The 16,243-nt window shown below is 41.8% G+C and overlaps 1 protein-coding gene across 6 annotated transcripts in view; it reads right to left on the minus strand.

The window, feature by feature from the left end:
* Positions 1-16,243, minus strand: part of SATB1 (SATB homeobox 1) — a 100,131-nt gene that overhangs the window by 22,140 nt on the left and 61,748 nt on the right. For all 6 annotated transcript variants that reach the window (XM_024988567.2, XM_024988547.2, XM_024988520.2 and 3 more), the window contains one exon: positions 11,576-11,731. In XM_024988567.2, the coding sequence (XP_024844335.1) occupies positions 11,576-11,731 (156 nt within the window). The remainder of the gene's footprint in view (positions 1-11,575; positions 11,732-16,243) is intronic.

A 16,243-nucleotide genomic window follows, 5' to 3' on the forward strand; every position in this document is an offset into this window, starting at 1 on the left:
TCTTTTTTTTTTTTTTTGTTGGTTCTTCCTCTTCTCTTTTGTATCCACAGGTATACTTAAGACAAAAAGAAATCCTAACCTATGAAAACTAAAGTTTGCAAACATGGAAAGCTGGGGATGACTTCTTAGGTTACAAATGCAAACTTTCACTTGCAATGAAAAAAGGCAAGTTTCCATTAAGTGCCAAGTTCAATGACTGCAAAATGTGATTTCACTTGCATGCTGGCTCACCTATTTTGAAGTCGCTGTGCAAAATTCTTCAGGGTCATTAAAGCAGAGGCAGGACAGGAGTCAAAAGCTGTAATTTCTTACCCCTACGTTTCTTATTTCTTCGACTCATCCCCATACAACTACATTACAGATACAGCAAATCTGTTTCTGGGTATCCTAGAATACACGTGACACCAGCCATGGTGGGTGGACCTCACTGATTAGCAACTGGTGCTTTCACTTCTGTGTTAAGGAGGATTCTGAGGTTGTATCTGCATTCAACAGAAGTCAATACAGTGACAGGTAGTGTGAGACTTTAACTTTCCACGATAACAGTATTGCAAAATGACTACGCAGGCCAATTAAGACTGAAGACATCAACCATGTGAACTGCTCAGCAGTTCAGATGGAAGGGGGATTCTAAGACAAATACTTTCTTTTCCTCTAAAGTGATATTCAGGCCAAAAGAAAAAGAATGAGTAGGCAGAAAAATGCTAGTTGCAAAGTTGGAAGATATTCTGAAGCAAACACAGAGCAAACGGTGAAACACTGAGAAGGAAAACTAAAATAAGGAAATAGGAAGAGAGGTAAGTGGCTAAAGAAAGGAGAGAAAGGAGAAAAATCCACTATTCCGTGGGAAATGGCACCTCTTATCAGGGAGGAAATTTCGAAATGAGGCTCATAACTTCAGTAGTAAAACAAAAATAAAGATAAAAAGGAAGAGTGTATTTTATTTGGCATTAAAAGATATTTAACTAGCTCGATCTACATTTTAAATGGTCTCTAAAGTGGATTGTTGCAAGCCTTCTCTAGAGGCACAGTTCTACATCACCACAGAGCCCATTCCTTCCTCCTCTCATAATTTCAGTTTTCCACCAGCTTTTGCCTTCTATGGCTCCAATACTTTAATTTTCTTATGGCTGGATTCTTCTGAGACTGGTGATAACTCTGGCCTTAACGGTTACCCGGCACCTGCACTCTCTGCCAGGCTGTCTCCACTATTTCTAAAGAAACAGAATTCACTGGTTTTCAGTTCTGCCCTTCACACTGATTCTGCAAATCAACACACCTCTCTGGGAAATAAGTTTTTGATGGGTCCCTTTTTGTTTTGGGATTGTGAGGAATATGATTGCCATGCCTAAACTAACAACTTTTCATTGACAAAAATAAGGGAAACTCTCCTTTAAAAAACTGAAGATACCCACTGTAGAAGTTCTTTCAGAACTTATGTTAAAAAAAAAAAAAAAGGTTTGACACTGACAAAAAGGCAGACACTAAAGGGATATTATCATTTCCATCCAATAAATAAATAAAAGAAAGAAAAAAGAAAAACTGTGCAAAAAAAGAAAAAAAGGAAATGGAGAGTACCATCTTTTTCCATCTGAGTTTTGGCAAAAGTGAAAAAAAAAAAAAAGGAAGTTGATGATAGTTTGGATAAAACTACCTGAAAAAAAAAAAAAAAAACAGGCAACTTCTCTATTTTTCTAGACAACTTCTGTCCACCACATTTTCTTTTTAAGAGCATCTCCAACATATGCACATGCAGACCCCAACTCTTAAAAAAAAGGGGGGGGCCTGAAATTTTAGTTACACCACATGTGGTTTTCATTTGTGAAAAATGAACAAGCTGTTTGTGGTTAAACTGTCTAATCGCCTGTTATCAATCTAGCGCTGCATTCAAGATTTACAGGACCCATCAGCTTCTGTGCTACATTAGCTGCAAAGGGGGGAGGAGAGGAGGAGGAGGAGAGAGTTTATCCTGAGGAATAATATTTCCAACACAGCCATGCTCGTACTACATCTGGTTGTGCTGGTAGCGGCAGTTAAATTGAAATATTTCACAGCGTGTGTCAGAAACGTGCAGAATGGTAATTATGACAGATCTGATTAAGCCCGAGTGCCACACGCTCCCTGGCCAGCGCCGGTTGTGCAGGTGTGACCTTGTGCGTGCCTGCGTGTGTAAATAAAATTAATTACAAGCGAGAGGGTGAAGGCTCCGGTGACATCACAAAGCGGAGGAACTCCCAAGGGGGAGACCTAATGGAATATTTTCCCTCAGTCTAATAATACAGTTCATATTGACTTGAGGTAATTAGTGGGATCATTAAAGCAGTTTTCCCGGCGTATTTGGCTGCCTGATCAGATTAGTGAAAATGTTCTTCAGAACAAGCCCTGTGTGGTCTGCCAGAGAGGAGGAAATAAAAAGCAACAAAGCATATTTTGGAATGATAAGCAGCGCTGGACTTGTACTCCAGGAAACACACACACACACACACACACACCTCTCCACTCCTCTCTGGAGCTTTCAGACCTCACGGTCCTGTCCGTTTTCATTCTGCTATCCGACTTGTGTATTCCTAGACGCATTCTCAACTATTTCTTTCATTTCCCCTCTCTGCTACATCTGACTGCTCCATCGTGATGAGCCAGCCCAACTCCTCAACAAATCTCTTTTAAACAAGGCAGGATGAAAACTGGGGAAGAGGCTCTTTGATGACTGCCTTGCCATTAACTGACTGGATGGGACCACTGGGGGGGGAAAAAGGAAAAAAAAAAAGGAGAGAGAGGATGGGGGAAAAAGCCGAAAGTAAGGAATGCCACTGAAAATTCACCTGCTAAATAAAAGAGTCCTCTCTTCTGCAACCTACAACAGAGGTTTGCATATTTCTCTGCCTTCGGATCACAAAATGGGTTTTGGCGTGGGCCAAAGTTGGGGCCAGTGTTCTTGAGCTGAACAGAACGCAGGGCCCTCGTCAAGTAAAGGGCCATTTGTCTGAAACTAGCCTACTGAGCATGCTCTCGGCAGCCGCCGGGACGTGCCAAGCGCTGTCACAGATGGCAGGCTCTGACAGTTCCCATCCGCAGCGTCGGGACTCGACAGTTCAGCAGAAGATCACTGACATTCTGTCTCATTAGAACCACGCTAATTATCACAGCTAGTTTCAGGGGAAACCATGTGTTGCAATGGTCAATTTGAAGGAGTCTGTGCATCAACAAACTGGTAATAAGGATCAGACACCTTATTATACGACAGCATGCTGCCTATGATCTGATTTACAGGAGCAGAGGCGCCGAGGCGGCCGAGCAGGCGGGCGGGCTATGAGACTGCGTTTCAGCCCAATTCCTGAAGCCTACGGGCTGAAAACGGGATTGCTTAAAGAAAAGAAAACCACAAAAGGCCACTGGAATGGCTGAATCAAGAACTCAAAAGAGAATCCATTCTCTATGACCAGACAACCGAAATAGATGAAGTCTCAGAAAAAGGACAACTTCATCTCTTTAGCGATCATATGGTGACACCGCCAGCAGATTGGAGCTTTTCTTTTTACAAGATATTTAATGACAAATTATAGAATGGCTATATTCCTATTAATCTCTAAAGTCTACTTTAAATACATGTATTTTGTACGTGCAGATATAGATATTTACTTAGATATTTACATGGGTGGTCTATGATTTAGCTGTCATTTTATCACGCAAAAGAACAGCATGTATAAAAGCATAACAACTACAGTTACAGGAATGAATAATCTCAAAGGTTACTTTTTAAGGTACCAAAGGTCTTCTTTTAGCAGGGCCGAAAAATCCTATGTCAGATTCATATTCCCAACGTAAGTTCTTCCATCTCTCTTTTAGGACCTTTCATTGATGTGAAATTTTAACACTGCAGTTTCTTCCAGAGCTATTTTTCTATTGTCATTTTGCATAAATGCATTTTCATAGCTCATTCATTTCACAGGGCCTTTATTTTCATTTCTCATATGAGGGAAAAAGAAGATAAAGCTAAAATAAAACCTACCTTTACTACCCAAGCCATAAAAGACAACTGGTGAGACTTTTGAGAAAACACTGTCTTTTCACTTGGCAGTCTGTTAAAGAACTATATCAGTGTTGTAATTACACTGGAAGTTTAGCTGAACAGCATTCCATTTTGAAATTCATTCCTGCCGAGAGTTAAAATCCCACTGGTCTGGTCTATTCTCTACTCCCATTTTGGAGATACTGGAGCCTGTCCTTTAACTCTTCAACTGTCAAGCTAATTATATTGGGTCGGCCAGACAGTTCCGTTTGGGTGGAAAAAATCTGAACGAACTTTCTGGTCAACCCAACAGAGGGCTTCCAAAAAGAGGAACTTTCATAAGATATCCTCAGTCTACACTTTTCAACTTATATTACATTTTGGAACAAAAGGTGGCTTTAGAATACCGTAGATTCTACAAATGCACGCTCATACCCTAGAACGCATCACACGCTGGCCTGCCTTGAAGGACCCGCTCTGGGTCACCTTCCCCAAACTTCCCCACATGCTCACCCTATTTAGAGAGCTGGCTCAATAGCCACAAACTGCTTCTCTCCAAATCCTGAGTAAAAATTTTTTATGCCATTTTTTGAAAGCTGGAGAACTGGGCTTAATTAGTTATGATTATACTTGTTACAATGAACTTACTAAATGGGAGAATGAGGAATGCATATTTACATGACTCCAATTACTTAATCTTAAATTTTAGAAGAAATTTTAAAGGATTTTCAGGTGGCAATAAGATAACCAAAAAGCTTTGGTTTGACTTTCTGAAATAAACAATATCAAGTATGTAGGGGGAAAACACCCCTTTAGGTGATATTTTAGCCAAAAATATAATCAGCAGATAAGTTTCTATTGAACCTACCTCTGTGATCAAACCCCAAATTAAAATACATGCTTGTTTTTATAACATAGAAATGTGAAAAGAGCTCATATTCAGATTAACAAATATAGTTCTTAAAACACTGTAAAACATACCATCATGTACCTTTAAACTGCTATATTATGTCAATGTTTATGTATTTAAAGCCTTAATTGCAGAAGTCCTGTTTAGCAATCAAGTAGACCACAGCAGTCCCCAGCCTTTTTGTGACCATGGACCGTTTTTGTGGAAGATGCTTCTTCCAAGGACTGGGGGGAGGGGCTGGCTTCAGGATGATTCAAGTGCATTTCATTTCATTTATTGTGCACTGAATTCCTATTATTATTACATCAACTTCACCTCCTATGATCAGGCCTTAGACCCCAGAGGTTGGGGACCCCTAGAAACATAAAGATAGGTCTACACTTGCGAAAACTAAGTCCACTTCCCAAGTGGTCCAGTGGTCAAGACTCCATGCTTCCAATGCAGCGGCTGTGGGTTCCATCCCTGGTTGGGGAGGGGGATTGTCACAAATATACCACTGATACCATGTGTACAATCGGTAACTAACGAGAACACCCTGTAGAGCACAAGGAGCCCTACTTAAAGCTCTGTGGTCATCTAAATGGGAAGGAAGCCCTAAAGGGTGGGGTTATACAGGTTGATTCATTTTGTTATACAGTAGAAAGGAACACAACATTATAAAGCAACTATACTCCAATAAAAAATTAATTAAAAAAATAAAAGCATAATTCAAGTTAAAAAAAAAGTCAATCCAATAGGGACCCTGGTATTTAGACAGAAGGGACGCTTAGAGATCACATAGTGCAGGACACCGCGCCAGGAGATGGGCAGGGCTGCACGGCCTCGTCACACGGGCAGCACGAAGCCTCCCCAAGGCGGCCAACCTTCGGGCCAGCTCGTCCTGAGACGCTGCGCGTTAGGCCGCCTTACTGCTCCCCTCCCGTAAGCTTTCCTCAGGCCGCCTCCTCCTCCCTGGAAGCCAGTCCAGGGAAACCTGTATCTCCGGAGGGTCTCCTCCCCACCAATAAAGATAAGTGAAGATAAAATAAGGAGCTAGGTGGAGAAGGGCGGTTCCCTCCCTGGACCCTGGCTGCAGGCAGTCAGCCCAAGGCCAAGGGGCTCTGGGGACGCGGGGAAAGGCCTTCCCACAGGCTGCCGGGGAAGCACGCGGCTCCGGAAATCACGGAAACTGGCAGGGGCCTCCTGCGGGTCTGAGACAGGAGGCTGCACAGGTGAAATCATGCTGCAGCGAAGTCTGTTTTACGAGAACATTCCAAAACAATGAGTCAGCACGGAGCTTCCAAGTGAGGTTTCCACGACAGCAATTTGATTCTGACAAAATAAAAGATGCCTTTGCTGACAGGCTGGAATACAGAATGCATCTGGTATACAGAATGCACACAGTTATGTGATTTTTCTCCTGGATTTTAGCACTGTAGATTCCTATACCCAGCATTCTTAGCCCTATGCACAGAGGAGTCTGGCGGGCTACTGTGCATGGAGTTGGAAAGAGTCGGTCACGACTTAGCGACTGAGCAACAAACAGCAGCCCTATTTCCATCGCCGATGACGTGTGGTATCTCTTATTCGTGTTTAAGGCATTCCAGTCACCATCTAAGAATTTCCAAATCCAAAAATCCTTTTTTTTTTACCTACAAGCCCAATGAGCACGAAGGTGTTCCTTCTCCTTCACTCTCCCTTCTCTCTCCCATCCTACAGATCTGACAATGACAAATGTGTCTGAAAGTAGGTGAAAGAGTGCAAGAGGCTTTGAATTATTTGGTTGCTTTAACTGGCATGCTATTTTCACAGAGGCAGAAATTCTTTTTTTAGTGCGAAAAACCACATCCATTCACCAAAGGGTTGCAGCCAAAGCGTCCAGTAACTTGCCAGGACCGGTGGGTAGAGACTGCAAACGATTCTACTGAAAGCATGTTCAGTCAAACAGAATTTCCATCATCTGACTGCTTTACCTAAAAGAACTACCCTGTTCAATAAAGCGCCAGAGAGAAATCACTTTCTAAATGCAAGCGGGGATGCGGCTGCACAGTGACAGCCCTCACTCCGACAGCATCACTGCATCTGCAAGCCCCACCTCCGCAAACGCGAAAATCAGTGTAACAGCTCGATGTACAAGGCGAGACCCGCAGCACTGCTGATGTCCCCTTGCTGGACATACACCTGAAGTCTCAGAGCTCTCAGGGGCTTTGCTGTGGAATAAAATTAGACTCCAACATCTGCCACCATTAAGGAAAGAATTCCATTTCCATCTCCCATATGAAAACACTATAACCACTGAACAGTAACTGAACCTGGATGCTGTAATGGTTATTACCAAATCAACTATTTTTTTTAACAGTAAAATTAGCGAATTCTGCTTCTGTAATTATTTGAATGTTATCAGACTAAATGTTTGATAAAATTCCAGTATGATTCACATGGAAAAAAAACGGCTCCTTATTTGAATACCCAGAATATAAAGTGTATTCATTTGTAGCTATTCGCATTATGTTTAGAGCATATCATCTTTTTAAAGTTTGCATTAGCCTGCTTTCCTACCCAAGCACAAAAAGTAGCCTACCTTCAGTCTGCACTTGCGTATTTTACCCAGACATTTCTATTAGAGTTAAAAACAATCTCATTTCTATTACTCATGGAGGAGAAAATGTGATACATGTGCAATGGTGGGATCTGCAGAGTTGGTTTCTTTTCCTGAAAACGCTCTGGTGCGTTAGTCATCGCAGACCACAGTTACTCCGTATCTGGTTCCACAGCTTTCTAGGGCTGTGCTGTCTTTTAAAAGAATTCTGCTGCCTGCCATTGAGGCAACCCACCTAAAGCTTTACCTTGTAAAATGAAAGGTATCTGAGATACATAAATGGGTAAAAATAAGTCCCTGTGTGTGAAGGTCTGAGTCTCTGGCTTAACACATTACAAGCCATGATCTGTGTTATAGTGTTGTAAACTTCAGTGCTCTTCCACGTACAGGACAGCATGAGACCCCTCCCGTCCTCCAGTGCTCTAACGCCAGTGACAGGCCGGGACCACGGCCCCCTGAGTCCTCACCAGGCACCCCTCCCTACACCCCAGCCCCAACCAGGCATGAAGAAGCTCGGGTTCCGAGAACCCTCCGATGGCGAGAACCCATAATCCGTGAATACGTCAACGAAGACAGGAAGGCCCCCAGCGTTTTGACCACTGATTAGCTCAGCGTCCCGAATTCCTCTTTCCTGGAAGAGGGGAGCTAGCTTTGGTCCTGCTGCTACCTGGAACCCTGAGAAGACATGAAAAGAGGGGTGCAGAGAACTTGGGGGTGGCTCTCTTACTTGTAGTCAAGCGACCCTCGTGTGTAAAAAGAGGACGTCAACGTTACAGCTCACAGGGTTCCTGAGAACTACATGCAGAACACACAGTGCACGATGGGGTCCAGCACAGAACAGGTGATGAGCGTTACGCCGACAGAGAGAATCAGGGCCAGACACACAAGCGGAAGGGCCTGGACGGGCTCACACAGCGCTGCCTCCAGCTCTTCCCCGGAGTCTGGCGGGACCTGCGTGCTGACGGGCCTCAGCAAGTGCCTCCAAGGCATAAGTAACTCACAATTTGAGAATTCTGACCACGCGACAGGTCAGTCTCATCTGAAGGTTTTTGTTTGCTTTGGGTTGTATTCCAGTTTTTATATTTCCTTCACAAAAACTATGGCAAGAGAACATAGCCTGTCAACAACCACCTGCCCTTGTTAAGTCAGGCTTCCTCTCTCAGCCATGTAGACCGGTTTTGGATGGTCTTATTTTTCGGCAATCATCAACCTTTAGATTTTCACGAAGAGGGTAGCTAACATCTCAACTGAAGAATGAAGAGAACGACAAAAATGCTTTTTAATGAAGTTCCAGTAAATCAGTGGTTGGGAACTGCGATGTGAGGGAGTGAAAGCTAACGTCTGTTGGATCCCAACAGTCTACAGCTGGCCCCTGGGATTCTCTTCAACCAGTACCGAGAAGATGAGCCAGCAGCTCTGGGGGTTCCGGGGAACACTTCATCATGGCAGATACACAGAAGCTGCAACTGACCTGGTTGAAAGTGACTCATGGGGAGCTTTGTAGGTCAGGGACACAAAACAAGGATGCTGAACCCTGCCCAGAACATCACTCACGTGACATTATCAACCCATTGCTACCACTGTCCCTTGGACTGCAAGGAGATCCAACCAGTCCATCCTAAGGGAGATCAGTCCTGAATATTCATTGGAAGGACTGATGCTGAAGCTGGAACTCCAGTATCTGGCCACCTGGTGCGAAGGGCTGATTCATCTGAAAAGACCCTGATGCTGGGAAAGATTGAGGGCAGGAGGAGAAGGGGACAACAGAGGATAAGATGGTTGGATGGCATCACCGACTCAATGGACATGGGTTTGGGTGGATTCCGGGAGCTGGTGATGGACAGGGAGGCCTGGCGTGCTGCAGTCCATGGGATCGCAAAGAGTCGGACACGACTGAGCCACTGAACTGAACTGAACCACTGTCTGAATGGTTTCAAAATCAGAAACTCAGCTTAGGTGGGCAGAATTGGCGTAGTGTTTAAAAGAAAGAAAGCATGAAGGTAGCCAAAACACTGCTTCAGAAGGAGATATGCTTTCGTAAGACTGGAAATGGGCTGGCAGGGGGTGTGGGATAGGGATTAAATGACAGATGCCAACTTACCAGAAAGTTTTAATATCTATTTCTGTTTGTGGGTTTGAAGGCTGCCCCTTACTGCAATCAGTAATGCATGTTTAGTTTCTCTGTTTATCTGTTTTGGAGATTTGGGGAAAGTGGCCTTATAGGAAGACAGTCTGTTAGTCTTGATAATTTAATTGGAAAGGTCAGAAGAGCTGTACAATCACAGAGAAAGGTGGGACAAAATATGTTGCACTAGGAGAGTCTCATCCTAATTAGACTCAACAGCAGGAAGGTGCGGCGGCGGGGGAGGGGCGACGTGCACACAGGACGCCTCTCCTTAGGGCCGAGTCTTGGCATGTAAATGAGGACATCTGAAGAAGCACACAGGTTTGAAGCGGCTCTAACATTCTATCATAATTAGAAACATTTCAAGAGCCCTGTAATTTCCAATCAAAATTACAGTAATTTCCGATATACAAGCCATGATTCATGACAGAATTTTACATTCCATGAGAGATTACGGTGGCCTGATGTATGACACGCCGGGTACGGCACGAACATAAACAATTCAGTTTAATGTTTAAACAGCACTTGATGTTTAGAATCTCACAATAAAAGAAACATATTATTGTAGAAATTATCACTTTGACAGTGATTGAAGGGTAGGCAGGCATGTGGCCTATAAAGCTATAATTTTTACAGTCCACAGCTTGAGTTTAACCATTTTTATATAACATTTCCAAGATACCCCTTAAGTATTTCAGCCAGCCTATAACTTAAACAAGAACAACCTCTTCTCAAGCAAAACGCCCATCAAGGACCACTATTAATGTTGCTAGAGTAAAATTCCAGAAAAAGCTAATAATGAAAGTATTACATTATAAATACATCACATTGTAAATGAGTCTCAGGATGGCAAAATCTTGTCAGAAGTTGACAGCAGCCAGGCTATTTCAAAAAGGACAGTTCACTAATGATAATGAAATGTATTTGTCTAAAATTTGACTGCCTCTCAGTCTCACTTGGATAGTGTTATCAAGTGAAGTGAAAGTTGCTCAGTCGTGTCCGACTCGTGGTGACCCCATGGTCTATACGGTCCATGGGGTTCTCCAGCCCGAATACTGGAGCGGGCAGCCTTTCCCTTCTCCAGGGGATCTTCCCAACCCAGGGATCGAAATCTTTCTGCAAAGAGGAAGGGACTTCAGTACTCTTCCAGTCCTTTACAAAGTATTCCTGCCTTTGAACAAGAGCTTGCAGATAACTGTGCATTTGTTCATGTAGATGGCCCTATTTGATAAACTTAAATTACCAATGTAGAACAATCATACTGATAAAAGACTGCATTATCTATCCTTTTTTATGTCATCTTGTAAATATTTGTAACTTCTCCAAATTCAATTCTATTCATTTATAATTCAGAAGATTTAGACAATTTTTCTGACTATAATCAAAATTGTGTACCATATCTCATACACAGCATCTAAAAGATTTAGACAGTTTTTCTAATTGTAATTAAATTTGTGTCACATATATATGCATATAAATAATTATTAATATGCAAAGACAGATACGTGTGTGTGTGAGTCTGCTTTAATAAGTGCGCCTAACGGTGGTAGACGCCAGAGTTGGAACAGAAACGAACTACAGTTTTCACAGTATTTTAGGATGGAAATCAAGGTCACCCAAGTTCTAATGAAATAATAATAACTCAAGTTATTTGTTCCACTACAATAGGCCAGATGGAGAAACCTCCTACACACTACAATAGTCTTCTGGAAACAACTATTAACTGACTGAGGGATTGACTGAGAAATCTGTGATTTGGACGACGGCTGCTGGAGGAAACACAATCGAGTATCTGTTACCTGAATCTGAACCCTGTCTCATCCCACAGCTGTCAACATGCCTGGAAACCGTGGCCTCTCAGCGACACAAGGTCAGCTGCCGACAGGCGTCCTTGGAATGCACTCTCACAGGCTCTGCAGGCCAAGGGTCTGCACGCCGAACAGAGGCGCTTACCTGGCTTTTGGTAGCTGCCACCTTCGCAAACAGAGCTTGGGAAACTTTAGCACGCTTCATTTCCTGCTGAATCTCGTCGTAAATGGAAGCATTAATGTTCATGGTATTGTTCTCTGGTTTCCCATTCCTTTCAGTGGCAATAGTAGCTGTTTTCACCTACAAAACATTTTGAACATGCCTGTCATTTACCATTGGCCAAATTGTTTTGAAGCTTCTCAGGCTCAGCATCCAAACTGGACATTGTTGCTCCTTTTATGATCAAGGTGATCAACAGGGCAGTCATTCAACATTAGTTATTAGCTGGAGATCAGATTGCTTAAGGTAAGGAAGTCATATTGTCACAGGTGATTGCATCTGTAATATGACAGCAACTGCCAGCTGACAACCAGGAATTATAATGCCATAAAGTAAGTTTTCTGGAAAGCGGAATAGTTTCAAAGACTTGAAAACCCTAAACTAATTGTTACCCAATTACCTTCCATTGCAATTCTAACAAAGGAAATTCACAATTAAAACTGCAATGCACAGTGCTGTGTCTTTGTTGGGTACCTGACGCCTAACAGACAATCACACCACTAATAGCTATTATATACTATGGCCTTTTTAATTTTAGACTCTTTTTTTATGCCTTTTCCACTTATGTTTCATTTAAAAATCTTCCATAACAAAGCCATTTGCAGAGCTGCATATTTAAATCTTCTATCCATCCATGAAACAGGTAGAATGCCTTGCTTAATTATCATAAAGGTGGTGGCATTAAACAAGTGCATGTCCAAGCTGTTCCATGCAATTATTTCATCGCTTCCTGGCACCCCTGTATAACTATTTACTTTTAACTTGTGGAACAAGACAATAAGAAAATATTTTACAATATTTAATAGAACATGACTGCAAGTCACACAAAATACATTCAAACTATATAATCTTGACCGAGGAATCAATATCAGTCCCTTTGGTAAAAATGATAAGCAGACATCACCAGAAAAATGACAAAAAATTTAGGAGGGAAATCAACCTCAAAATTTACTGATATCATAATCTTTTTTAAAACTTAAAAAGCAATCCTCAATACTTTAAATCATTAAAGTAAAAATTTGACTTTTATTATGCAGTTACAGGAACCAGCCTGGGACATTCACATATGAACCATGTAGCTGCTTTTTACTGGGAAACTGATGAAAACGTAAATGAAAAGTTACTGGAGAGGCAGGACCATGTTTCTCCTGACAACATGACTCATCGAAAACCACTTTTCTTAGCGACCTTTACAGAATCCAGATTTCCGTTCTCTACAAACTGACCATCTTGACCTTTCCTCTCATCTACTATGAACAGCAGAAACTGAAGCTCACTTTAGGATAAATGAATAATTTGGGAGCCCTAGATGACATATTCTCCCGAACAGCCAAGACTTCTAATTCTTATTTCACCTTGCCCCCAAATATTTGGTATCAAAAAAGGGGCAGAATTAATTATGCAATCTAATTCCCTGCGTTTAGAAAGTAAAGATCAGCTTGCTTTAAAACTGATGCCATCCGACTCCCTTTCTAACTTGCAGCCAGTTAGCAAGATAACTCACCTCTGGAGGATGTGGCTAGACTCTCCTACTTGGACACTAGCCTTGGGAGCTCAGAAACAAGGATGCTGGGAAACGGCTGGACCGCAGCCCTGGGAAGGACACGGGGCCCACCGGCATCAGAGATGGCAGGAGGCTGGACTCACAGGTGCCCCCGCCAGCTCTGGGGCTCCAGTGAGCAGGGGCACTCGGGGAGGCAGTTAAGGACCGAGGCCACCGAGCACAGACACCGGCTTTGAAGCAATAATCTGCTAAACACCACTTTAGGAGCCAGAAGAGTTACCGCATTACCATAAATTGCCTACAAAGTTGCTTTGGTGAGACTCACAACTTTGCTCTGGGGTGGTCTTGCTTTGAGGCAGAAGGATAGATTTGATCACTCCATGGGGTCCCTTTTAATACCTATTTTTCTCACTGCTTAAATGAAAGAGAAAAGAAAAGCCATTTCAATCGCTTTGAACACTGAATGTTATGGAAATGGAGGCATGGAGTCCAGTGCATTGGAAGAAATAGTTCCTTGGTAGTGATCTGCTTAGCAGTCGTTAAGAGGGCAGGCTTTGGAAACTTGGGAGTTTCAGTGTGTTTTGAAAGTAATTGTCATTCTTCTGTAAAAATAATGCTTGAGAATTTATCTTCGAGGTGGGCTATAATCGTTTGTTTCAACCTTGTGATTTTGCTTCTAAAATTTTCTTTGGTTTAATTTTTTTAATAAAGCAATTGCCACCTGAATCAACAAGCAAACATTTTAAATTATTTACCAAAAAAAAAATCAAATAACCATTTCCTAGCAGCTAACATAGTCAAAAGTGGAAAAGAAGCACATGAAAAAAAATTTTTTTTAAAGTGAGAGCAGTAACTTAAAAAAATATTAACGAACTGTATTACTCATTTTAAAAATATTTAGAAAAGCTCTTCTTTATCATCTTGTTGGCTCGGATAGGCATCTTATCAGAGATAAGCTATTAGAATTCTGGAATCACATTTTTTCCCCTAAACACAAGCTATTGCTTAAGGGGAACTGACTTGGACAGCTTTTCAAAAATATGAAAGCTGAAATTTTTTCCCCAGGTAAAAATGGAAACAAAAATCTTTTATACCTCACTCTACTAAGTACTATTTTAGCTTAGCACAAAAAAAATCTTCTTTAATCCTGGTTTAGCTTTTAATATTATATCACACATTAAAATTCATAAAGTAGTTCATTCCAGGCAAAACAAACTACTCTCCAGCTCTTCTCCGCAAATAGCACAGGAGGTAAAATAAAGGCAGTTGCTTTCTGAATAGCTTTTATCAAGGTAGCGCACGCCACTCCATCATTACAGAGGCGCCGGGCAAGCAGTTAAGAAGGAGCCTTCTGCTATTCACCCTCCCACGTGGGGACAGGGTGCGGCACGAGGGCCCTGCTTTTTATTTCGCTGAAATTGTGCAGCAGAACACAAATCTCCCGTGGAGGTTTCTTGCTCCTTTACACACTGCTGAATTCCTCAAGGCGCGTACGACACACGTGCTATGCACAGAGTGGACACTGCCGGGGTCGCCCTTGGTGCGGGGAGGCGCCTGTGAGCACACGCTGCACGGGCACGAGGCTGTGCACACACACAAGTCAGAGTCTGATGCAGTTTTAACAATAATTATGATAATGAGAGAAACCGACATTAGCTGTTTATTATAAGCTGGCCACTGGGTTGATGCACATTCACCTGCATAAGAGCCCTGAGCAGGTTAATATTAATGTTCTATTATCGCTCTGTTTTTAAATTGAGAAAACTAACAAGGTTAAGTCAAGTCATCTGTCCACGGGGCAAGGCTGAGAACTGAACTTGGGTCTAACAGCAGTGCTTATCTTAGAAAACACCCCAGTACCCTGGAGGGGGCATTACACAGGACTTCTTTATTTGGAAAAATTCTTACTTTTTAAGACATAATGCACCTGCTTTTTGGTGGCCCTTTGCTAAATCTAGCTCATGAACGTCTAATTTTTAGTAGCGAATGCTTTTATCATTAGTTTAAAAAATCCAGTCTAAATTTATTTTTCAAGTTAGGCAAACTATAAATGTTTTCTTAGTAATGCTTATGTAAGATATGTGCTATTTTGAGGAATTCCTATTGGTGACAGAAAATAGCCTCCATTTTCAAATTTGTACAGATTAACACTGCTTGGAGTATCACGGCTCTATCCTTTTATGCTTCCTTTTGTAGAAACAATATTGGTTATTTTCCAAATATGGACTTTTCAAAAGTCCTCTGGCTTTTAAAAGATGACTATTAAGGAGAAGCATTTTCCAAGCACATATGTGATCTTAACATAAAGCTGGTCAAGAGATTCATAATAAAACTTTAATCAAGTGTGAAGTTCCTGCCCATAACTAATGTTTTATTATATTATAGAAGAATTTGTTGTAAAGAGACAGAAAGGTGAAGCTACCAGATTAAGTTAATTATACTGTATATTGCGTCTATCAACTTTGTACATCTTCTAAAACATCACTATAAAACATCACAGCTTACTTCAGAAGAAACCAAAGAATTCCTTAAAGACATGTTAAAAAAATAGGAAAAGTAATTATATAATTTATGTAAAAGTTAAAACTTGATAATTATAGGCTTTTGAACAGTCCTTAGGAAGACAGCAAATGCTAATTTAACTTCAAATGTCACATATCTTAAAACACACAAATAAATCCATAGTAAGTGCACATCTAAACAGAAACCACCAACTTAACATGGCTATGTTTGGTGGAATAGACAACTCCCAGAAAGTAATAGTTAATTACTACTAATAAAATTCATCTTGTAAACTCATCTGAAAAATTTGCTAAGTGATAGAAAAGAAACCTCTCAGATCAGGGGGCTTTGGAGGGACTGGTGTCTCCCAGATATTCCTTCCATCGAAGTGGCTCTTTCCTCTACAATCTCAGAAACGCCCACTGCCCAGCGTCTTCCAAAGCAGGTCCTGTGTCAAGCGGTCGATTTCATCAGGGCAGCGTTCTCACCTGCGTTCTGGCGTCTCAGCTGGTAACACAGATTCTCACCCTCTCTGACGAACAGTCTCCAAGTTCCGTTTTCTCCTTTCTAAACTGTTCTCAGGACAC

This window comes from Bos taurus, chromosome 1 (assembly GCF_002263795.3).
Source record: "Bos taurus isolate L1 Dominette 01449 registration number 42190680 breed Hereford chromosome 1, ARS-UCD2.0, whole genome shotgun sequence".
NCBI lineage: Eukaryota > Metazoa > Chordata > Mammalia > Artiodactyla > Bovidae > Bos > Bos taurus.